Source organism: Saccostrea cucullata, unplaced genomic scaffold (genome assembly GCF_032062105.1).
Source record: "Saccostrea cucullata isolate Sc308-1 unplaced genomic scaffold, CSIRO_AGI_Scuc_v1 ctg4485, whole genome shotgun sequence".
Classification (NCBI taxonomy): Eukaryota; Metazoa; Mollusca; class Bivalvia; order Ostreida; family Ostreidae; genus Saccostrea; species Saccostrea cuccullata.
The window spans coordinates 9,240-33,378 of NW_026931131.1; the positions used below are offsets into that span (position 1 = coordinate 9,240).

Sequence of the window (24,139 nt, forward strand, 5' to 3'; positions counted from 1 at the left end):
CAATTTCAATATAACCGTTAGTTTAATGCAAAGGATATGAGAGTCAAAAACTGGGGATTTATTTTTATTTCAAAATAAGCGAGTTCAATATAAGTGGAGTAAGCTCTGTATATATATATATATATATATATATATATATATATATATATATATATATATATATATATATATATATATATATATATATATATATATATATATATATATATATATATATATATATATCACTCAGAGAGCAAAATGAATTGTTTAGGGTACATGTGCATACTTTTTCCCAGATTTTCTTATGATTCTGAACAGTCATGCAAATTTCAGCAAATAAAACTAATCAGGTATTTATGTATCTCATAAATAAATTGCTTCTCTCTCATTAATTATTGTAAGACAGTACAAAAACACACTAATAAGACATTACTATTTAAAAGTTTCATCTTCTGTATTGATAGTTAAAATATGTCCTTTAGAACTATGAGATTCATAATCATATATGAATAACAATAGAAAACTATGCAGGAAAAAATGCAACATCATGCTCTTTTAAAGGGAATCTCTACCTTCCCCTAACATCAGGATATAAAAAAGAAGTTCTTTTTTTCTTCTGAAATAAAGTTTAATAAATATTCATACATGTATATTCTAACGACATATTTTCTTCTTGAATATTAGCATAAAAAGAAAGCATAAGGTCACTTTCTTCTGTAAAACAAGTTACCTATTAATTAAGTAGTTGATATAAAATGGGTTTCACAGTTAATTACTTACATGTTAAACTTCCAACATATCAGTACATATGCTGTGCATCTGATTATAACATAATTGTTTGTATGTGCATATGATTTTACTTTAACAAAAATTCACAATTTATAAAAACTGAAACTTTAAAAATACCTTTTTTTGGATGTTTTCTTAGATCATATGAGAGGGTAGGGCAATCCTTGAAAAGCAAGAATATTTAAATATTAAATATGCATTATTTAGTGTAATAATAAAATTAATTTTGTAGTGTTGCGCAAGCATGCATAATTATGAAACAGGTGAACTAGAAATCTGTGAGCCTATGCTCACTAGTAATACCCCTGCTCTGATGTGAATATACAAGAACATATTAATAAACATTACATGTACATGTATATGCATGGAAAAATAAGAATTTGACATCAGATTCAAATAAAAATAAATCCGACCATACTGCATGCCTCAACAAAGTATATAGACAGACATACAAGGGTAAAACGGTATACCCCCCCCTTCCTTGATAGAAGGGGTATAAAAATAAAAGCAATTCTTTGAATAAATTCAAATACCCTATCATTCTATTTGTTGAATTGAATTGAACATATTTTATTGACAAAGTCAAAAGGATCAGACACAAGTTCAGAAACTTAGATAGTCCTCTCCTGATATAACATTTTGTGAAATTGCCAAAGTAAAACAAACATACATACATATGGTCTACTATATACATTGTATACATTGTAGCAATAGAAAGGAATAAATTCTTTAAATATACAAATATAATTTGAGATGGTGAGGAAAAAAAAATAAAAAAGTAAACTTATTTTGAAAAACGACCACATTCATTTAAGAAAGTTTGAATAGTCTTGAAAAGTTCAGCATTTTGTTCAAAAGTTAGAGAATCATCGCCCCATAGCATCAAATGTACATCTATAATATGTAAATAATTTAATGACAATAGCTTATTCATTAAGGAATTTCTTGCTTTTACATAATATTTACAAACAAAAAACAGATGATATGTATCTTCTAGTAGTCCACAAGAACAATTAGGACTGGTTATTAGGTTACAGCGATATAAATCAGACTTTAAAATACAATTGTGTCTTAATCTTGTATGAATTATGTTCAAAAACCTTTTTCCATATGAAAAATATTTCTGAGGTTTTGCATTACTGTTTTGCAGATAGTTTTTGAAAGTTTTAATAGAAGTTGCCTCCCTTGTTTTTAGACTAAGGGAATTCCACTTTCTAACAGTATCGGGAATAAATGATTTATTGGAGAGTTCTAATCTGTATTTTGGCAAAGAATAATTTAAAGAATTACGGGTAGTGTATCCTGAAATATTGCCTCTTGTATCAGGTACTAAGTTTTGCAAGTAAATAGGGACTAAATTATTGTGCATTTTATACATTGTTATTAGTTTTGCCCTATTTCTTCTATATTCCAGTGGTTCCCAGCCTGTTTCCAAATATAAAGAATTTCTTGAAGCAATAATTGTAAGCCCAGTAACTATTCTTGCAGCATATAACTGTACTTTTTCAAGATTCTCAATGTCTGTTTTTGTGCATCCAGACCAAACTTCAACAGCATATTCAAGTTGTGGTCTAATAAAAGATATATACATCTGGGATAGAATATCTCTTGACACAGTAAATTTTAATTTTTTAAGAAGCCCCAGTTTTTTGTATGCTTTCTTTATAATGGTATCAATATGATCAGACCATCCTAAGTTAGACGACAGAAGTATCCCAAGATGTTTGTGTTCTGTAACATATTCCAATTGGCAATTGTCAAAAAATAATTTAGGAAAATGATGTACATTTTTTAAATTAAAAAACACTGCTTTGGTTTTCTGTGGGTTGAATTTCAATAACCATTTCTTCGACCATTCATCTAGTATTCTAAGATCATGGTTAAGATTTTGTTCAATATGATTAACATTATTTGAACATTGTTGTAAAGAATTATCATCAGCAAATAGTCTACAAACAGATATCATATTTTCAGCCACGTCATTTACATATAATAAAAATAATAGGGGACCAAGTACTGAGCCCTGGGGAACTCCAGCTTTTACTTGTCCTACAGAGGAAAAATGATTTCTATACATGACTTGTTGGGTTCTTTTGCTTAAATAACTATCAAACCAATCTAGCATATCCCCATTAATTCCATACATTTTTAATTTGTAAATTAGGCCTTTATGCCAGACCCTATCAAATGCCTTTGATAAGTCACAAAACACCATACAACAGAATTTACCTTCATCAACACTTTTTACAATAGAATGGTATGTTTCTAAGAGTTGATATACTGTGGAATGACCTGGTAAAAAACCTGCCTGGTATTTATAAAATATATTATGTGAATACAAGAAATTGTAAACATGCTTAAAAATTATTCTTTCAAAAATTTTGCTTATACAACTTAGCAAAGAAACTGGTCTATAGTTTGAAGTGATGGAAGGGTCATCTTTCTTAAAAAGTGGAAGAACATGTGCTAGTTTCCAGCAGTCTGGAAATGTTTTTAGTGATAGGGATTTGTTGAATAGTATACACAAAGGTTTTGAGATAGTTTCTTTGCAAGATTTTAACATTTTATGGCTGATGCAATCAGGACCAACGGCTTTATTGACAGGAATAATAGAAATTATATCAATGATTTCTTGCTCTTGTATTTCAATGTGTGGAAAATTATCCGTACATCTTGACACTATATTTGGGAGCTCTTGATTACTGTCATCTAACTCTGTAATTGATGTGAAATATTTGTTTAATAGTTCTATTTTATCTATGTCTGAAAATGCAAAACTTTCATTGCCATTGTCGTCTGTAAACTGAATAGGTGGAATTTCATTTGTCGGTTTAATGTGAGAAGTATCTTTCAGTAACTTCCAGTATAGTTTTTGATTGTTCAGACTAGCATCCTTAAGATGAGAATCTATATTGTCATAATAGTTTTTAATAGCATATTTTTTCATATTATTAAACTTATTCCTTACTTTGCGAAAGTTTTCCTTATCAGATTCTCTTTTTGTTTTTTGTGCTATTTTTCTTAGTCTATTGCGAATACGCAAAGTTTTCTTTAGAAGAGAGTCCATCCATGGTTTATCATTTGGCCTTATAGTTACAGTGTTTTCAGGTATGCATTGATGAATAATAGAGTTAAATTTTTCTGTGAAGTTTGTTGTTGCAGTATTAATGTTTTCTGTATCATCAATAAGACGATTATTTGTTACTTTGTAAATTAAAAAAAAACTTAGTTGTTTTACCTTGGCAGCTTCTTTGTTAACAGATTCCAAGTCAGCTTCATCCTTTCCCTTCAACACAGATAATGATACAGAATTAAAGACCGAATGAGAGACAGACAGATAGACACACACCCTTACAGAGAGAGAGAGAGAGAAGAGAGAGAGAGAGAAGAGAGAGAGAGAGGAGAGCATTTAATGCTGGAGTCCAAAGTGAAAGTATGTCTTTTGAATTGATTTTATTTACCCAGAAATTTATTCTGCACATTCTGCATTTAAATTCTGTGAATTCTTCAACATCCATGTCCTCTTCAATGCAGAAAGGCTTAAAGTGGTAGGCTCTTTGGCACATGCTGCATTCAATCTTTGATAGATAAAAAAAAAAGAGATGTATAATAAAGTTGACAAACAAGATTGAAAATGAATTACATGATTAAAAAAAATCTGAAATATGTTGCTGTCAGATCATCTAGTATGGTTGAAGTATTTACTCTGATATCTGTAGAATAAAGCAATACGAATCTGAGTCATATGTATTAATTTCAAGGTAAACCATAGTTTGAGTGAAGTTGTTGGTAAACATTTTCTTTCTCATTTTATAGGAAGACTTTGATATGCATGGTGTGTTATCATTGTAAGATCTACCTTTTCTTCATTTTCAATTTTTTTAGCACATTTTGGGCAACATCCTGTCAAGTTAACTGTAATGAAAAAAGAAGTTTAAAGTTCTGTACTATTCAAATCTCTTATTTTAACTAGACATGTCCTGATTTCTTTTCCATTATTATAACTGGAAGTCTAACAAGATGTGTTTGTGAAACACTGATGCCCCTGTATTGCAGCTTGAGGCATGGGTTGAATTAATTCCCTCAAACTTCAAAGGTAAAAAGTAGGGATGGCAATTCGTAACCGGTTAATCGATTAATCAGTCGGAACGATGCTATTCGGTTAGAAAATCCGTAATCGGTTAGTCGGAAAAAATGAAATATATGTAAATTTGAACGCAGTTTTTATCAAATTCATTTTGTTGAAAAGAAACCACTGCATAAAATTTCATTCAATGTTACACACATATTATAATAAAGATGATTTGGAGGTAATTACGTAATTATGGCTCTCAAGAAGGAAATCGCGGGGCAATTTGTCAGTTTGTAAAGTGTTAATTACTGTTTTTAAAATCATACCTGTTACCCCGATTGTCCTGTGATGTTTAATGATTTTAAAAACATCACTGTTAACCCTTTTTAAGCTGTTAGCTAGCTAACCGCTTTATGGCATGGGCTCCAAAAAAGCGGAAACTTCCATAAGGCGCTACCTATCGACATCGCTTTATCGCACGTAACCTTATCCTTCTGCAACCAAAACCGGAAACTTCCACAAGGCGCTACCTATCGACAACGGTAACTTCAGCAAAGCGCTTTCTATGATTTGTATACTGTTGGCGTAATACGCCCCCTGGTGAGAGATTGACAATACTCTGTGTATGAAGAGTGGCTATTACAACGATTATATCAAATTCTTATTAGTATTTACCAAAGCATTGACAATACTTAGAACACTAACTTCAAAGAACTGAGAATTTCGTCCTTATTACATGTACATCGTGCGATCGCGATTTATAGCAACTGTTAGTTTATCTTTGAAAGTTGAACGATGCGGTTAATTATACAGCAGGTTGAAGGTTATAACAGACTGCAAAAACATCAGCAAATCTCTCGATCGAGTTTGATTTTCCTTGTCAAAGTATTAAGAAACACCATTTATTAAGTCAAGTCATACCTGAAAAACGTTTATATAAAAACACCGAATACATCTGCAAGTTTAACAATTTTTGTAACGTTTTTATGGAAACAATAGGATTGCCTCCACAATGAAACGTTTGTTTTCTTCTCTTTTCTTCTCTGTCTAATAAACAGTTATAAAAGCTCAGCTCCCAGAGGTAAATTCTCTGCTCCGTCTTTGATAATTTATTACATGTACAAACGATCATAAGGGATCACTTACTTTTAGTTTTGAAAAAAATAATGGGGCACTTAAAGTAGAAAAATTAATTTTGAAAAAAAAGGATAAATATATATTAATTTTAATCGGCATTGTGACCCTCTTCTAAAAATCAACCACAGAAGAATGAGGTATGAAAAATCTTGGCAATTAGCAAAAATTTAAAATTTATACTTAATGTTTATTTATAAGTTTTGAAAAGTTGACCAATTCCTAGGGAACGTATTATTAGCTGTGAAAATACTTTTTAAATTTGAATTGTCCAATTTGTCGATCATTATTTCGAGCGTTTGAGAAGAATTAAATTAAGATACAGGGTGTTTAAAGGCACATTGATAGAAAAGAAATCGGTGTATAAAATTGTTTAACCGACATATTGAAGAAAGTGACACTGATAACTTCTTAAGTTACACTGACTTTAAGTGTACATTTGAATTTTTAAATACTAGTATTTTTTTGATTACACAAATTTCCTTTTCACATGTTTTTTTGAGAACAATATTGCATGAAGAGTATATGGCAAATACACATTATATGTCCTTATCTAGACATAAGTGCAAGACTTCTTTTAAATGATTCTCATATACCATTTACTTTATTCGAACATTTACTTGTTTGAAAAGTCAATAAAGTACATTTCATAAAGCTTGATAATCTTGTTTACTCGCCAGTCTTCCCGTAGAAGTAGTAGTTCATAATATTACTAAACGGAAGTATTCAGTATCTGTATAAAAATACAAAATGATCAATGATCGAGTTAAGAAGAAAAGCTGACTCCTGAAAGTTCAAGAGGTGGGATCCGTTGCCTAGAAGAAGTAAGCATCCCTCGTTGACAGGTTATACCTGCGATGAGCCTATACAACTTGAGTTCTTTGATATCAATTCATTTACAAAGTCTCTGCTCAGTCATCCGTTTTTCTCTGACTAGCCAGCTGTAGATCTACACTACTCCAAATCCATTATTCTAAAGAATTTAATCTGTCATTTTTTTAGTTGTTTGCTATATTAGGCTTTACAATTACCTAACTTCAGATTCAATAGAGCATGAAAGACAATTAAATTTTCAACATCAACATAATTGTTTTCATCCAGAGAACGATAGGATGCCACCAAGAGAGAACTTTTAAAAATGAACTTCCTGTCTTTCAAACTGAAGAAATCTCATGTTTAAATTTTGAAACATGCATTTCAATCTAATCAAAATTTATTTAAATGTTCCAAATCCGCTACTGCTTCTCAAACATCTAACATCCCATCCGGGATCACATCAGAGCGACCTTTCAATTATGAATACATGTACTAGTAAACACGAAAACATTGGCCATGTAGATTCAAGCCTCAGTAAACAATTCTCAAATTAATTCCACGGCTACATATCATCATTATTGATACTGTCTTACGTTGAATTAAAGTAATTTTGGAATCAATTTCATGTATAGTCTGCAGTCTGGCATCTGCACGTGAATAATGCAAACGAAAGAGCACAAACTATACAAGATACCCACACGTCATACATAACACAGCTTATGCAATGCATATTTTGTTTACTACAAAACTCCTCGGGTGTTTTGGTACGGTGGTGAAAACAAGAAACCCATCTGAACTATGAGCCAAGATTTCGGAGGAACCGTTTTCTTTGGCTAATCGAAGATTCACTCTTACATGACCCCAAATATGATGTTGTTAGATGTTTGAGAAGCAGTAGCGGATTCGGAACATCTAATTTTAATTAGATTGCATCCATCTGTGACATCAGTTTGGAATGTTATTGGTTTTACTAAACCAATAACATAGTAAAGTATTACAAAAACAGTAAAGTAAAGTATTACAAAAACAGAATGCCTGTTATTTTTTATCTGATGACATTGGACAAAGATATGCATACTTAATTATCATCATTTCATGCACTTTTTCCGGTACATATTAGATGAAAGCATGCTAACCGCTTTTCAGTACTTTCAGTACTTTGATAATTAGTATGTCTTTATTTTGCCGTTATCTTTTAAATCAAACAATTAAAAAGAACAAAGTTACAGTTCAGACAAAGTTTTGATTATGATGACAATGCAGAATGAACTTCTTTAACTTCTTTGAAAATTATCCATGTTTGATTTCTCAGGCACAATTCTTAGTTTTCGTAATTTTTTTTTCTATTGAAATTAAAATAAAATTTAATTTTATGAATCAAATTCCTGATCAAGATTGATAAACAGAATATAACTTCTAACGCATTTTATAGCCTTCTTGTGTATTTGAAAAAAATTATTAAAGTGTATATATCTTGATACGAATAACCGGTTAATCGGTCAGAACGTCTTGCAGTTAACCGATTAGCAATTCTGCAATCGATTGCCATCCCTAGTAAAAAGTATTGGTACCCAAAGGAGGCTGGGTCTAATGTGACAAGTGAAAAATGAAAGTCTAGTTCTAACTGTTCAAAAGTTATAAACAAGGTCAAATATTTTTAAATGTGGGTCAAACTCTTAGGTAAAGGTCAAACTAGAAATATGTCCATAGGACATGAATGCCACACCAAGGATATATTAGTAAAGCAACATGAAAATTTGTATGTGTATAAAATTTGATCACTTCGGTTTAAGTGGGGCTTATAGTTACTAGGGAATAAAAATGTAGGTCAGATCCAGCATCCGAAGCAAGTCTGGTAGTGTCCATCCATAGATGCATCATCCATGCAAATTTGGTTCAGATAGGGCTTATAGTTACCTACTTGGGAATGAAAATATAGGTCAGATCCAGCATCCAAAGCAAGTCTGGTAGTGTTCATCCCTAGATGCATCATCCATGCAAGTTTGCATCCATATGTGAAGTTTGATAACACCATCTTAAATGGTATGTTTAAAACTGAGCTAAACACTAATTTAAGAAAAGTGAGGTCAAGGTCATAGGAAAGGTCAAGGTAAAAAAATATTGATACAGTTGCATAGCTCTCATCAATATCTATCAGCTAGCATATGAAGTTTGATGAAAATATCTTGGATAGTTTCTTTGAAACTTAGCATTGAACAAAGCTTAACGCAAAGTGTGACAGAAGGATGGAAGGACAGAAGGACGGAAGACAGACATTAAAAACACTATATGTTTTGTCACAATAAATACACATGTGAAGTATGAAAGCCCCAGCTTTAATTGTTCACAATTTATGGCCAAGGTTAATGTATGGTTTTTTTGTTTTTTTTTTGTGAAAGCAGGTCAAATTTCAAGGTCAAGATGTCAATTTCGAGGTACACAAAAAAGGTATTTTCACAAGGAATGCACCTGAAAAAAATGAAAACCATAACCCCACTCACTCAATAGTTATGGGCTAATTAAGTTAAAGTTGACAACAGACAGACAGGATGGGACAAAAACACTATACCCCTGGGATATTTCGATCTGGGGGCAACAAAATGAATACAAAATAAATACCTTTGTAAAGCATCAACTCTAAAGCTACTTTTCTCCTCATGTTTTGTAGATCTTTTTTAGTTATACTTTGTAGATCATGCAAGTGTCCATTTAAATGCTTCTCTGCAAACTAAAATAGAATTTCAAAAAAGTAACATAATCTTCTGTCATAGAAATAAAATGAACGACAGAACAGATAATATCAACCATAATGGAAAGGTATTAATTTGAATCGTGATGAATTTTTTGTGGAAAACCATGTGCTGTCCTATTTTATGGACAAATATATAAGCTAGTCCAAATATTCAGATGGTATATATACATGTATTGATGTGGCATATATAGAAAAACAAAGACAATACCACAAGGCAATATATTCCACAGTTGAATGAATCTCTCTGGAGAGCATGTGGACTTGTACATATCTTCCAATCTGGTGACTTGTTGCTTATTTGGTACTTGTTCCGATATTCACTGTCATATTTCCTTTAACAATAAAAAAAGTATGACTTGTGAGAAAATTCAAAAGCACAAACCAGATATATCATGGGACAAGTCAAGGTCAACATAAAGGTTTTTTTTAGTGGATACCTCCAACTCCTCTCAATTTTTTTCATCTCATGGCTCCTCTCTCCACATGGGTTTAGAAAAAAATCTTGCCTTCTCTTACTTCAACAATCTAAAGTAAAGAAAAGTGGTAATACTGCTATGGTTTACAAACTCATATTAACAAAACATAGTACTGTGAACAAAAAATCTCACCACTAAAGTCCAATGATATGACCTGTGATACACTCCCACAATAACATCTGCCTCTACATCTATGCCCTGTAAATGTGAATACATTTTAATGCAGATTGGTATCAAAATAGTGACCTAGCTCTGTCTTCTTTTGTTAAGACACAAAATAACGATAGTTAATTAACTGTATTTGATACAATTTATATAATTAGTACGTCTTTTCACTTACAGAGTTTTGGGATACATCTGGTAATCGGAAGTCTGAATTTATGATCCCTGTCATTTTGGTTTGGTCAGTGTACAACATTTCTTCCTAATTCATTTTGTTGAGTGGCCAGCAACAACAAATAACAGCCAATGACCTAGTATAAAATATATGTAGGCATTATTTCTGAAATAAAAATCTTGGAAAAACAAATGATCGAATTAAAGAATAGTGGTCCATGAGCTTAATTACTGGAAATGTTACCCTTTCCCTTATTTTCTTTGCAAAGACTTGTTAAAATGCAAAGAGGTCAAGACATAACTGACATTTGCATCAGAAGCAAATTAAAGGGGGGGGGGGGGGGGGGCTATAAGACCCCGGTTTCGTTGCCTATGATTGAACTTGAATTTACTCATTGTTTAGATGATTCTTTATGAATATGGCTAAACAATTTATCTGAGCTGGCATGCAATTGAGTTCTTGTTTTCATTAAATATTTTTATACATACCCTGTCAGTGAGACATTAATTACTTTTTAATGAACGAATGTCTGTGTCCATGATTACTTTACCAAATACATTAGCCACTGGAAAATTGAAATCCTTTTCTAATGACCATAAATTCTCTACCAAATCATAGCCTGGTGAATACATGTACAATTGGACAGTATAAATATATAAAATAACAATGACAGATACACTTCATTTGTAAAAATTTGAAAAAAATACCCACCATTACTATTCACATGAAATTTTGCATTTTTTCCTGATGCTTCCAAGTTTTGATCTGATCCATTTCTTGTGAACAGTACATCAGACTTGGCTGAAATTGAATAAAATATTTAAAGTACCAGTACAATAAACTAATAGTAATACATGATTTGGAAGTGAAAACTCAGTTTTAATATGAAATGATATACATGTACAGAATTATTCTAAAATTTTCAAACCATTTTCCATTGCTTTCCATTTCTTAAGATTTTTTTCATTTCCAATTTCTCCATTGTCTGATTTCCTCTTGGATGGTTTCTCCTAATATTTATGAAAGATTAAATATGATTATATGAGGATTTCTTTATTTAAAAAACAACAAGCCATTAATATTTATTTAATTAAGGAATGAAGCTTATTTCAACTTATGTTATTCGATATAACATAACTTGGGGCAGTTTATGCTTTATAAAATTTAATTTCAATGTAGACACTGCGACAATATTTCCTCCGGAAAAGGCTTTGAATTGAGCATTATTTTAAAAATAACGTCAAGCGCAGTAATACGTTTTTGACGTAATTCATTGTGATGTAGGCAAGTTATGTTATCCAAAATATTATATGTTCCTCGGAATGATTCAGCCAATGAAATTGCTTGATACAAGAGAAATTAAATTATTATTGAAATAGTACATGTTACATCCATGCACTATGTAAAATGAATGCTTAGACAATTACCTGGAATTTCATGGAACACATCCTGCAAGTGATTGTTTCCAATGACATGCATCCAGATTCTAAACAGGCTTCGGTCCTGTGAAATTTTCTTGAGCACAATTCACATGTGATCTGCAATTTAAATTTTTTTTTTTTAATTTATTTGTTTTTAAGATCAATTTATAATGAATCTAACTCTTTTCTTTCCATTTTCTTCTTTCTTTGTAATGAATGATTAAATGAATAATATCTTTTCCTTTGAAATTGTTTAAAAATGTTTAGACTTAACTTACTGTTTCTTCTGCATATGCCAACAAGAGGCCCAGGGGCCACAGCGCTCACCTGAGCACATTGGCTTGGAAAAAGCACATATCAGATCAGAAATGAAAGTTTACAGGGGGGCTTGAATTTTAACCCCCCAGGGGTTCATGATTTGAACAAACTAGAATCTACACTACCTGAAGATGATTCCATATTAATATCACTAATCATAGCTTTGAAGTACTTGAAAAGATGATTTTAAAAGGTTTCCCTATAAATCCCTATATAAAACTTTGGTTGGCCATTTGGCCCCACCCTAGCCCGGGGGTCATGATTTGAACAAACTTGAATCTACACTATCTGAGGATGATTCCACATGAGTTTCATCTTTCCTGGCCCAGTGGTTCTTGAGAAGAAGATTTTTAAAGATTTTTCCTATATATTCCTATGTAAAACTTGGGTTGGCCATTTTGGCCCCACCCTAGCCCCGGGGGTCATGATTTGAACAAACTTGAATCTACACTACCTGAGGATGATTCCACATGAGTTTCATCTTTCCTGGCCCAGTGGTTCTTGAGAAGAAGATTTTTCAAGATTTTTCCTATATATCCCTATGTAAAACTTGGGTCGGCCATTTTGGCCCCACCCTAGCCCCGGGGGTCATGATTTGAACAAACTTGAATCTACACTACCTGAGGATGATTCCACATGAGTTTCATCTTTCCTGGCCTAGTGGTTCTTGAGAAGAAGATTTTTAAAGATTTTTCCTATATATTTCTATGTAAAACTTGGGTCGGCCATTTTGGCCCCACCCTAGCCCTGGGGGTCATGATTTGAACAAACTTGAATCTAACTACCTGAGGATGATTCCACATGAGTTTCATCTTTCCTGGCTCAGTGGCTCTTAAGAAGAAGATTTTTAAAGATTTTTCCTACATATTTCTATGTAAAACTTGGGTCGGCCATTTTGGCCCCACCCTAGCCCCGGAGGTCATGATTTGAACAAACTTGAATCTAACTACCTGAGGATGATTCCACATGAGTTTCATCTTTCCTGGCCCAGTGGTTCTTGAGAAGAAGATTTTTAAAGATTTTTCCTACATATTTCTATGTAAAATTGGGTCGGCCATTTTGACCCCACCCTAGCCCCGGGGGTCATGATTTGAACAAACTTGAATCTACACTACCTGAGGATGATTCCACATGAGTTTCATCTTTCCTGGCCCAGTGGTTCTTGAGAAGAAGATTTTTAAAGATTTTTCCTATATATTTCTATGTAAAACTTGGGTCGGCCAGTTTGGCCCCACCCTAGCCCCGGGGGTCATGATTTGAACAAACTTGAATCTACACTACCTGAGGATGATTCCACATGAGTTTCATCTTTCCTGGCCCAGTGGTTCTTGAGAAGAAGATTTTTTAAAAATGCCATTAATTTTTCTCTAATTCATAATTATCTCCCCTTGGAAAAGGGCGTGGCCCTTCATTTGAACAAACTTGAATCCCCTTTACCCAAGGATGCTTTGTGGCAAGTTTGGTTGAAATTGGCCCAGCGGTTCTTGAGAAGAAGTCGAAAATGTGAAAAGTTTACGGACAGACAGACAGACGGACAGACAGCTAGACAGACAGACGGACAGACGGACGCCGGACAAAATGTGATCAGAAAAGCTCACTTGAGCCTTCGGCTCAGGTGAGCTAAAAACCCACAACAAGGACAGCGGTCTGTGCTGTAGACTGCACGAGTTACAAAAACAAAAAATCAGATATATGCTCACACAAAATGATTGATCGATTTAATTTCTTTTCGAAATTATAAAACTCTTCATTTGGCAAGTAAAGTAGAGAAGTCAACAAAGATATATAAAATACTTTAAATGTAAGATATTTTTGTTTACCATTGCACATCAAAGTTATATAGTCTCAGAATGCTTTACAAATATACTTTTGTTAGTAATCTTAATATGTAGGGCTTTTTTGTTTACCATTGTACATCATTAGAGAAGTTGCTATATTTTCTCTTGCACTCTTTAGGTCTGCATTTGAAACCTTGTCACACAGTTGCTGGTTGAAATATTGTTCAGCAAACTAAAGAAATTTTAGAGAGAAATAACAGTTACTTTCAATGTGACATTTTTTTGGTGTGCAATACTTACTAGCATAAATGAAAATTATTACACATAATTATAACATGTATTTTTCTATAAGATTAAATAAAATATAGGAACTTTTACTAAAGATATAAGAATTACATAACTCACTATCAAACAATACACTCCACAATTAAAACTGTCTGTCTGTTTAGCTAGAGTGTTCTCTTGTGATGACAGCCCAATTCCTTCTCTCCACTTCATGATATGTAACCATCCTCTCACTGGTGTACAAACTTAAAGGAAATTATAAACAGAAATAATATAATCAATCTAACAAGAGGCCCAGGGGCCACAGCGCTCACCTGAGCACATCGGGCTTGAATTTACTCCCCCCCTTCCAGGCGTTCATCATTTGAACAAACTAGAATCTACACTACCTGAGGATGATTCCATATAAATACCCCGGGTATCACTAATCATAGCTTTGAAGTACTTGAAAAGAAGATTTTAAAAGGTTTCCCTATATATCCGTATGTAAAACTTGGGTCCGCCATTTTGGCCCCACCCTATCCCCAGGGCCGGGGGTCATGATTTGAAAAAACTTGAATCTACACTACCTGAGGATGATTCCACATGAGTTTCTTCTTTCCTGGCCCAGTGGTAATTGAAAAGGATTTTTAAAAATATTTCCTATATATTCCTATGTAAGACTTGGGTCAGCCATTTTGGCCCCATCCTTGCCCCGGGGGTCATGATTTGAACAAACTTGAATCTACACTACCTAAGGATGATTCCACATGAGTTTCATCTTTCCTGGCCCAGTGGTTCTGGAGAAGAAGATTTTTAAAGATTTTCCTATATATACCTATGTAAAACTTGGGTCGGCCATTTTGGCCCCACCCTATCCCCAGGGCCGGGGGTCATGATTTGAAAAAACTTGAATCTACACTACCTGAGGATGATTCCACATGAGTTTCATCTTTCCTGGCCCAGTGGTTCTGGAGGAGAAGATTTTTAAAGATTTTTCCTATATATTCCTATGAAAAACTTGGATCGGCCATTTTGGCCCCACCCTTGCCCCAGGGGTCATGATTTGAACAAACTTGAATCTACACTACCTGAAGATAATTCCACATGAGTTTTATCTTTCCTGTCCTAGTGGTTCTTGAGAAGAAGATTTTTAAAGATTTTTCCTATATATTCCTATGTAAAACTAGGGTTGGCCATTTAAGCCCCACCCTTGCCCCGGGGGTCATTATTTGAACAAACTTGAATGTACACTACCTAAGGATGCTTCCACATGAGTTTCATCTTTCCTGGCCCAGTGGTTCTGGAGAAGAAGATTTTTAAAGATTTTTCCTATATATTCCTATGTAAAACTTGGGTCGGCCATTTTGGCCCCACCCTTGCTCCGGGGGTCATGATTTGTACAAACTTAAATCTACACTAGCTGAGGATGCTTCCACATGAGTTTCATTTTTCCTAGCCCAGTGGTTCTGGAGAAGAAGATTTTTAAAGATTTTTCCTATATATTCCTATGTAAAACTTGGGTCGGCCATTTTGGCCCCACCCTTGCCCTGGGGGTCATGATTTGAACAAACTTGAATCTACACTACCAGAGGATGCTTCCACATGAGTTTCATCTTTCCTGGCCCAGCGGTTCTGGAGAAGAAGATTTTTTAAAAATGCCATTAATTTTTAACAAATTCATGATTATCTCCCCTTGGAAAAGGGCGTGGCCCTTCATTTGAACAAACTTGAATCCCCTTCACCCAAGGATACTTTGTGCCAAGTTTGGTTGGAATTGGCCCAGTGGTTCTTGAGAAGAAGATGAAAATGTGAAAAGTTTACGACGACAACAACGACAACGACGACAGACAACGGACAAATTTTGATCAGAAAAGCTCACTTGAGCCTTCGGCTCAGGTGAGCTAAAAACTAAACATAAAACATGTAATGCTTTACTTTGTTAATTAAAAGGGTGATTGGATTTCAGATGTACAGTACTCATACATGTAGCTATGGCACGTTGTTTTATTGACAGCATCTTAATTAATTACCACCAGTTTCTCTTTATCTCCTCAATCTGTATTCTGGTCTCTTTCAGGGGGTTAAAGTAATGTATGAAACCCTTCAAAGGATCAACAATCTGAAAAGAATGTGGTGTTGCCTCACTTATCTTTAACTTGTAGATTTTGATCCATTAAAATAGACTGAATTTCAATGATACCAATCTCCATGTTCTGATAAGCAGAATCAAATTCAATTGAAAAAATTATTGAGCTGTAAATACATGTACATGTGTCTTTTCATTGTCAGTAATCTTACTAGCTTCCATGTGGTTAATAATTTCTATCAATCCCATTAAACCTGAAAATTGTGTACTTACCACAAGAGTCCAATGACGATTTTTACATATAGCTCCAAGTATTGAAGTACACTCATATAGCTTCAACTGAAAAATAAAATACAGCTGTATATTAAGCATAAAGGGACATTATTTAAACCATGTTTGTTAACTTGATTGCAGAATAATTATACCTTCCTTCGACTCTTTCCAACTGAAAAATTTCCATCCATGATCTGAGTCATGGTTTGTGATGGATATAGAACAACCTTGTTTCCTTTCTCAATTTCCTTTTGAACAATGGAGCTAAATATGCATCAATAACCTGTAAAAATGATAGAAATTAATGTACATGATAAAATTGCATGTATATCTAGAAAAAGAAATTAAGGGAAGTACTAACTATTAAACGAATACTTTATAAAACAAATATGTGCTTACCTGATCAGTCACCCAGTTTGTACCATTAAGAGACCTTATGTCCTCATCTGTGATGTTAAAATTGGTTACTTTTCCAATAAAAAATACAGTGCCTTTTTCCATATTCCAAATTTTGTTCACCCCCTCTAAAGCTGTAAAGATAATTTAGCTTTTAGAAATCAGCCTCATAATGAAATGTCATTACTTAATTTTTGGGACTGGATAAAAGCACAAACCTTCCCTATAATCCATCTCATGATACTTTGTAACTGTCTGTGACATGGTACCAGAATCTGGAAAATGTACCTTCTTCACCTGCTTTGTACCTTTGTGCGTTTTCTTTAATATACCCTTCATTCCCAAAGTTAAAAATATATAAAACAATAATTCATTGGTTAGCCAGACAGAAAACTCTTATACTGAATAGAGTTTTAACTCATTTTATGTTGGACATTTGAAAATGTATTCAAGTTGAAAATTTTACCATTTGCTTTTAAATGTGAATATTGATCATCTTCAATGGTAATGATCTCCTCTGCCACATCACTGCTCTCTTCAATAAGAAAATAACCATCATTATTTTTCCTACAATATATTCCTCCATGCATTTATCAAAGAAGAAGTTTCTCATTTCACAAACCATAAGCATTACCATGTGATAAAAGGTCATGTACACCCTTGGATGTATGTTTTTGCATATTCTCTGCAGATGAACCATGTCTCCCAACTCCTTTGTTTCTTTTCTTCGAAAGAGAAAGTTTATTTATTCGCTTTGCTGGTGCTGTTGCAATGTGGGTCATTTGCTTTTGTGGATTATCTACAGGGAGTACATCAGTTTCGCAGAGACTAGCTGTTAAACCATCTAACGTATCTTTCAATTTAGAGCCGAGGGTTTCCAAAATTTCTTCGTCCTTACAAGAATATGAATAGTCTCTAATCATTTGACAGTAGCTGCTGATGTTGGATCTTATTTAAGAAAGTCTAGATTTGGATGGTAAAATAATTTTTTGAATGTTGCTGTCTGTATTGGTCTCTCTTCCTGACTCTTGTTCTTCTTTGCAGTCGGGGTGGGTAACATAAGATGGTGAACTGAACTCATAATGAACACTCTCATCTAATGTCAGGAAGGATTGTTCCTATACTCTTCAGGTAGTTTCTCCCACTGCCAACCAGAAACATTTCTAATGACAGCAAAAAATTGTTTACAAGGTAAATGACGTTTGGCCCAGTCTTCACAGTCACAAGATGGCACTGGAAAGTCAGGTGCTGAAAAGCGGACACAATAAACTTGTGAGCTCTCTGGAACCTGACTCTTCACCAGGAATTGGTCTTCTCCTAAGGAATCTATGTCATCTAAGGAAATGTTTCCTGCTTCTTCCTTTCTTTTAAAGCAATGCTTTACAACATTTCTTGGACGATTAATTAGGAAAGTGGGAATGTCAGGATTGTACCTCATTGATTCCTCTGCAGATATCAAATTCAGTTTCACATATCTGAAATTCCAAAATAAGGTAAATGAATTTTTTAATGTAATTACCCAGTAGTGGCATAACTGTATATAAATAATATTAAACCTTATCACATACATGTATATATTGCAGCACCATTAATGCAGCCTTTATATATAAAGGTTTATTACCTTTGGTAGATGTCTGGAAGAAAATCATTCCACAAAATTGTAAGGAGATGACACAGTGACTTTGCTTTCTTTGCCTCAAGAAATTCATATTTCAGGGTCTTGTTCTGTCTCTCAACACCGTTGTTAGTATTCACAGAAGTGTTGTATCTATTCTGTCTGAAAGCTTGCACCCATCTCTACAATTAAGAAAATTACATATACTCAGCAAATTAATTTTTTGTGGACATATGCCACATCGTGATGTGTGTATACAATGTAAACATATTATACCTATCTAACCTTATATTTATTTAACCATCTGCCTTCAAACCATTTTCTGAATCTGTTATTTTCTGTCCAAAAGTGACTGTTCTATAAAAAGGAAAAAAAAGAGAAATTCAATTATGGGTTTATAACTGCATGTACATAGAAAGAAAAAGCAACTGAAAATACTAAAATCAAGACGAAATTATATAATGATAGTTATCATTAAATTAACAATGCAAATACTAGTGATACTGAGAAGAGTTTTCTTTCTTGTAAATGTGTAAGTTAAGAGCAGGAAGTTTTACTGTACATAATAATGATTAAAAAATACCTTTAATCTGTTACTTGACAGTTCAAACTCTTCATTGGTTTTGGATCTTGCTACAGAGCGTAACAAAGATAAAATTTCATCTTTATCATCTCCAATGCCATTGTGAGTTGCTTTAAGCCATCTCTCCCATGCCTGCTCTCGATGGAAATCACAAAGGTAGACAAAGGACTCTTTAAAAAATAAAATGACAATGTATGATGTGTTAGTGATAACATACATGTACCACCTACATGTACATGTAATAATAAATTTCATTGGAAGTTCAGACAATGACCTTAATAAATGTCTTGATCTTTCAAATCAAAGAGTATATATGAAGCAAATTAAAAAAAAAACAGAAAATGATCTGCTCATAGCATACCTATAATTAGAAACAGTAAAACAGTAAAACAACTGAAAATAGTATGTACAAAAATATTCATTAAAATACCTGGAAAAACAGATTCAATAGAAGATATTTCTTCATCTGCGTAGTCACACATAAAATATGCTGGCTTCCAGTTTGGGTTCCATGATTTTATAATAGATAGGGCTTCTTGGATGGATACACTTTCCTCTGTTTCAACTATGAATGTAGCAACAGTCATGTAGTTTACATTTGTAGGAACACAAAGGAAATAAAGAGGCAAGGTGTATCTGGTTGTTCTATTTGTTGCATCCAGAAAACAGATCTCATTTCCATATCTATTTAGCAGTTGTCTTTGCCAAGCAGTCTGATGGACGTACAGGAATTTTTTGACTCCATCACCACTCTTTCCATAATTTCCAATGAACAGATCTTCATCAACAAATAACCTTTCATCTGGATCACCGCTAACAGGATGTTCTAAATCCATATACAAACAACATGGCATGTCAATTCATTTTGTGTGATTACTATAGGCCTGGCTATTGGCAGGCAATTTTACATTGCAATATACTGCAATACTTTTTAAATGCATAGTGCATTGTGTGTTGCAATATTTTCAATCTAATTAAAAATAGCTGTACTTAAAAATACAGAAATGAGAGTCATTTACCTAAATTTCATATGATAGACCTACAGTCTAGTACTATAGCAAATCTTTCTGACATTAATTACATTATATTTTAAATCTAATTCCAGTCAGAGCAATTAGCTAGTAGACTGTCAATCAATTCATATCTATGAGAACTTTACTTTTCATATAAGAACTTTTGTGCCAAACTGATCACTTTAGTGCGTCCCCTGTGCGGGGCCCTATAAATAAATAAGTGACCACAATTTTGGAAATGTTTTCCTCACTAATAACAAATGAATGTCTTTATCGCGAAAAATAAGGTGTCTCAAAATTTTAGTGATCTACAGTAGTGCATTGCAATACAATATAAAGGAACAACAATACTTCTGAATCAGAATATTGGTATTTTTGCACACTTCCAACGATTTCATAGAATGATCATTTAGAAAAACTACTACAATTGAGCTGTGTTAAAATTACCTTGATCTTGATCAGTCTTAATTCTTAAATAGTATCTGTCTTTCTTGATGGATTGACCTCTGTTCCTCAATCATTCCTTGAACCTCTTTCTAATAAAATAAATTAAAAATATTTTATTTCTTCCACCTACTTTTAAATATATTTCCAGACATAGTAATAAAAATAGAATTTTATTTCTTTTTTGCTTAAAAAATTGAATAGGTTGTTTAGTATCTATATCTGGGTATTTAAATATAGAAATATGTCTTACTGCATTTAAAGACAAAATATGGCATATTGCCTAAATGTGAGCAAAATGTCCTCACTATGTACATTTAAGTAATGTTTATGGAAAGACTTTTGACTTTGCCAACAACCTGTTAATGTTTTATGTGGTAGACTTGTTGTTAATATGCATGCAGAATCGAATGGAATGTGGGATTAACCCTTTATCCTATGTACATTTTTTACTATAGACTTCTCAAGGAGAATTTAATTGTTCATTTTTTCACCATCATACCTGATCAAAACTGCTATCTCATAGTTTGAGAAACTGAGATGCCATGTGGTTATAAATGTCCTTAAGTGATGGCCAATATCTCTTTTTGTGTTTAGGTGGCAGTGGAGAATTTAGAAAGATGGATTGCTTCAAAAAGACTTCAATAAGCAGTTTCATTTTCAGAGTGCTTGTGACTCCATGTTCGCTCACAACTTTCTTAATATAATTCGAAATTCTCGTGTCCATTGGCTGCAAAATGCTGGATGCCTGTATTGTTAGGACATTTGTATTAAAGTATAATTTAAAGCATTTTTGTGATTTTAAATTTCAAATAATAAATGTTATAATACAATTTTCAATTAAAAAAAATTAATTAAAAAAAATGATATAAAATCCATGTACCACTCCTTTCAAGTGATTCCTATGATCCTCTGCTGGTGGAAACGAGACATAGAACCGATGTTGACATTCTATTTCACCTGTACAGTCATTTAAATCCTTCTTTACGCTTGGCACAAACTTCCTACTTGGTTTATCTTGATCCTTCACCTTTTGTATAATTTAAAATAAAATGTGCATCAATTACTTCATAAACCCAAATCTGATATAAAACACATGTACATGCTGTATGTTATTTTGTAACCAGTGGTCAATATATGTATATTGTGATATTACCTTGAAATTCAAAAATTTCACTACATGACGGATTTTTATCCTTACAGGGCATCCTTTCTTCTTGGTGTTCTGTACTAATCGGCGCTTATGTTTGAAGATATTGTCAGACTATAAAGACAAAGTAGATTAGATATGTAGGTTAATTTACATTATAATTATGTAATTTATTGTATACAATGATATAACTATATCAAGATATTTTCAAATTCCCAATATTCTGACATAAATGAAAAGTTGTCAATTTTCAATAAATACGATAAAAGAATTTCAATTTGTTAAAACGATTTTCAATAGCTCTTACAAAAGTACTTGATGCATTGGTGTATAAGACTTAAACTAAACTACAAATACTCCATTGTATATAAACATGGGGATGCTATAGTTAGCATACATTCTGGGTAGACATTTAATATGATATTTCTGAAGAAAAAAAAATCAAGCTACATGAATATCTTTTTTTTTTAATCAGACATATGAATTAACAGAATTGCATGCTTAAACATAATTTACTTTAACCACTTCAACATAATTCTTTAAAAGATTCATAATATCACTTACTGCAGGTAATCTTCTTTTTTTAAGGTCTTCCGTCTTCAGCGGAAGACCTTATTGTTTTTCTTAGGTTTCTTTTCCACTATTTAAGGTCTTCCGTCTTCAGCGGAAGACCTTTCTGTTATTCTTAGGTTTCTTTTCCACAGTTTTTATTATTTTTTTTCTTACATATTTTGTGCAAGCGAGTTCTCGAAAACGGCTTGATAGATTTTCATGAAACTTTCAGGACTGATAGAACATCAAAAAATCTAGGTATATAATTTTTTGTTTTGATGACGTCACTTCCGGTTTGGAGATTTCTGCGATTTTGTCATTTTTAGAGGGTCACTTTGTCCGGCAATGTTCTCAAAAACCATTGAAAATAAAAGTGTGAAATTTTCAGGGATGCTAGAGCAACCTTTGGAGAAGTGCCTTTTGTATATCACAACTACCGGAAGTACGAAGCGCCGACGCTCGCTATAGCCCGAAAATAGTCCTATAAAGAATTTCAAAAAATTTGACACCTTTTCAACAATAACTATTTACCTAGAAATATTTTGTTAAGACATGTAGAACAAAAGAAGTGTAGAATTACATGATCTTTCAACTGATATCTCCAAAAAAGGGCTGGCCCCTAAAATTAAGGGCCTAGAGGGGCCGAAAGTTTTTCGTTTATATCTCAAAAAGTATTAAGAATTTGTAAAACGTCAAAGAAGCAAAGTTGTTTAAAATGTCAAGCTTAATCTATTGGAGTCGTCAAAATACGTCCAGCGTCGTCACTTCCGGCCAAACCGGAAGTAGTCTGAAAACGCATATATTTGCCGTTCTTGGCAAAATTTTGGGTAACATTTGTCACTGGGAGCATAAAAATTCAATTTTCCGCCTGTCGTCATCACTTCCGGTCAAACCGGAAGTAGCAAAAACTGGCTTATGTTTGCATTAACGAGTATAAATTTAGAAGAATTAAACCATTTTGGGGCATTATTACTCATTTTTGTAAAAAATGAAAGTTACTTCCGGTCAAACAGGACGGAAGACCTACTCGTTGCTTTGCAACGAGCTTTGCTCTAGTTTTCTTATTATTATTTTTTTTCTTACCGATTTTGTGCACGCGAGTTCTCGGAAACGGCTCGATGGATTTTCATGAAACTTTCAGGTCTGATAGAACATCAAAAAATCTAGAAATAAATTTTTTTATTTTGATGACGTCACTTCCGGTTCGGAGATTTTCGCAATTTTGTCATTTTTAGAGGGTCACTTTGTCCGGCAATGTTCTCAAAAACCGTTGAAGATAGAAGTATGAAATTTTCAGTGATGATAGATCAACCTTTGGAGAAGTGCATTGAGCATATCATTTTCACTGGAAGTAGGTAGCGCCGACGCTCGCTATGGCCCGAAAATAGTCCTATCAGGAATTTCAAAATATTTAGCACCTTTTCTACGATAAATTTTTACCTAGAAATATTTTGTTAAAGCATGTAGAACAAAAAAGATGTAGAATATCAAGATCTACCAAATGACATCTCGAAAAAAGGGCTGGCCCCTTAAATTAGGGGCCTAGAGGGGCCGAAAGTTTTTCCTTTATATCTCAAAAAGTTTTGAGAATTTGTGATACGTCAAAGAAGCAAAGTTGTTTAAAATGTCAAGCTTAATCTATTGGAGTCGTCAAAATACGCCCGGCGTCGTCACTTCCGGCCAAACCGGAAGTAGTCGGAAAACGCGTATTTTTGCCGTTCTTGATAAGTTTTTTGGTAACATATGTCTCTGGAAGCGTTAAAATTAATTTTCCGTCCGTCGTCATCACTTCCGGTCAAACCGGAAGTAGCAGTAAATGGCTTATTTTTGCATTAATTAACATGGATTTGGAGGATTCAAACCATTTTTGGGCGTTATTTCTCAT

The 24,139-nt window shown here is 33.3% G+C and overlaps 1 protein-coding gene and 1 long non-coding RNA gene across 2 annotated transcripts; both read right to left on the reverse strand.

The window, feature by feature from the left end:
- Positions 1 to 4,009: 4,009 nt before the first annotated feature.
- LOC134231521 (uncharacterized) lies at positions 4,010 to 10,039 on the reverse strand (the record flags this gene model as incomplete). The annotated part of the gene is made up of 6 exons (XM_062713475.1): positions 9,983 to 10,039; positions 9,754 to 9,877; positions 9,413 to 9,521; positions 4,631 to 4,686; positions 4,233 to 4,349; positions 4,010 to 4,057 (listed from the first exon to the last, which is right to left on the reverse strand). Coding segments are annotated over exons 1-6 (480 nt in total), but the record flags the coding sequence as incomplete, so codon positions are not given.
- A 4,325-nt stretch (positions 10,040 to 14,364) lies between these two features.
- On the reverse strand, positions 14,365 to 16,550 carry LOC134231522 (uncharacterized). The gene is made up of 3 exons (XR_009984571.1): positions 16,502 to 16,550; positions 16,173 to 16,261; positions 14,365 to 14,405 (listed from the first exon to the last, which is right to left on the reverse strand). It is a non-coding gene; the product is annotated as an uncharacterized LOC134231522 (long non-coding RNA).
- Between the last annotated feature and the right edge of the window lie 7,589 nt (positions 16,551 to 24,139).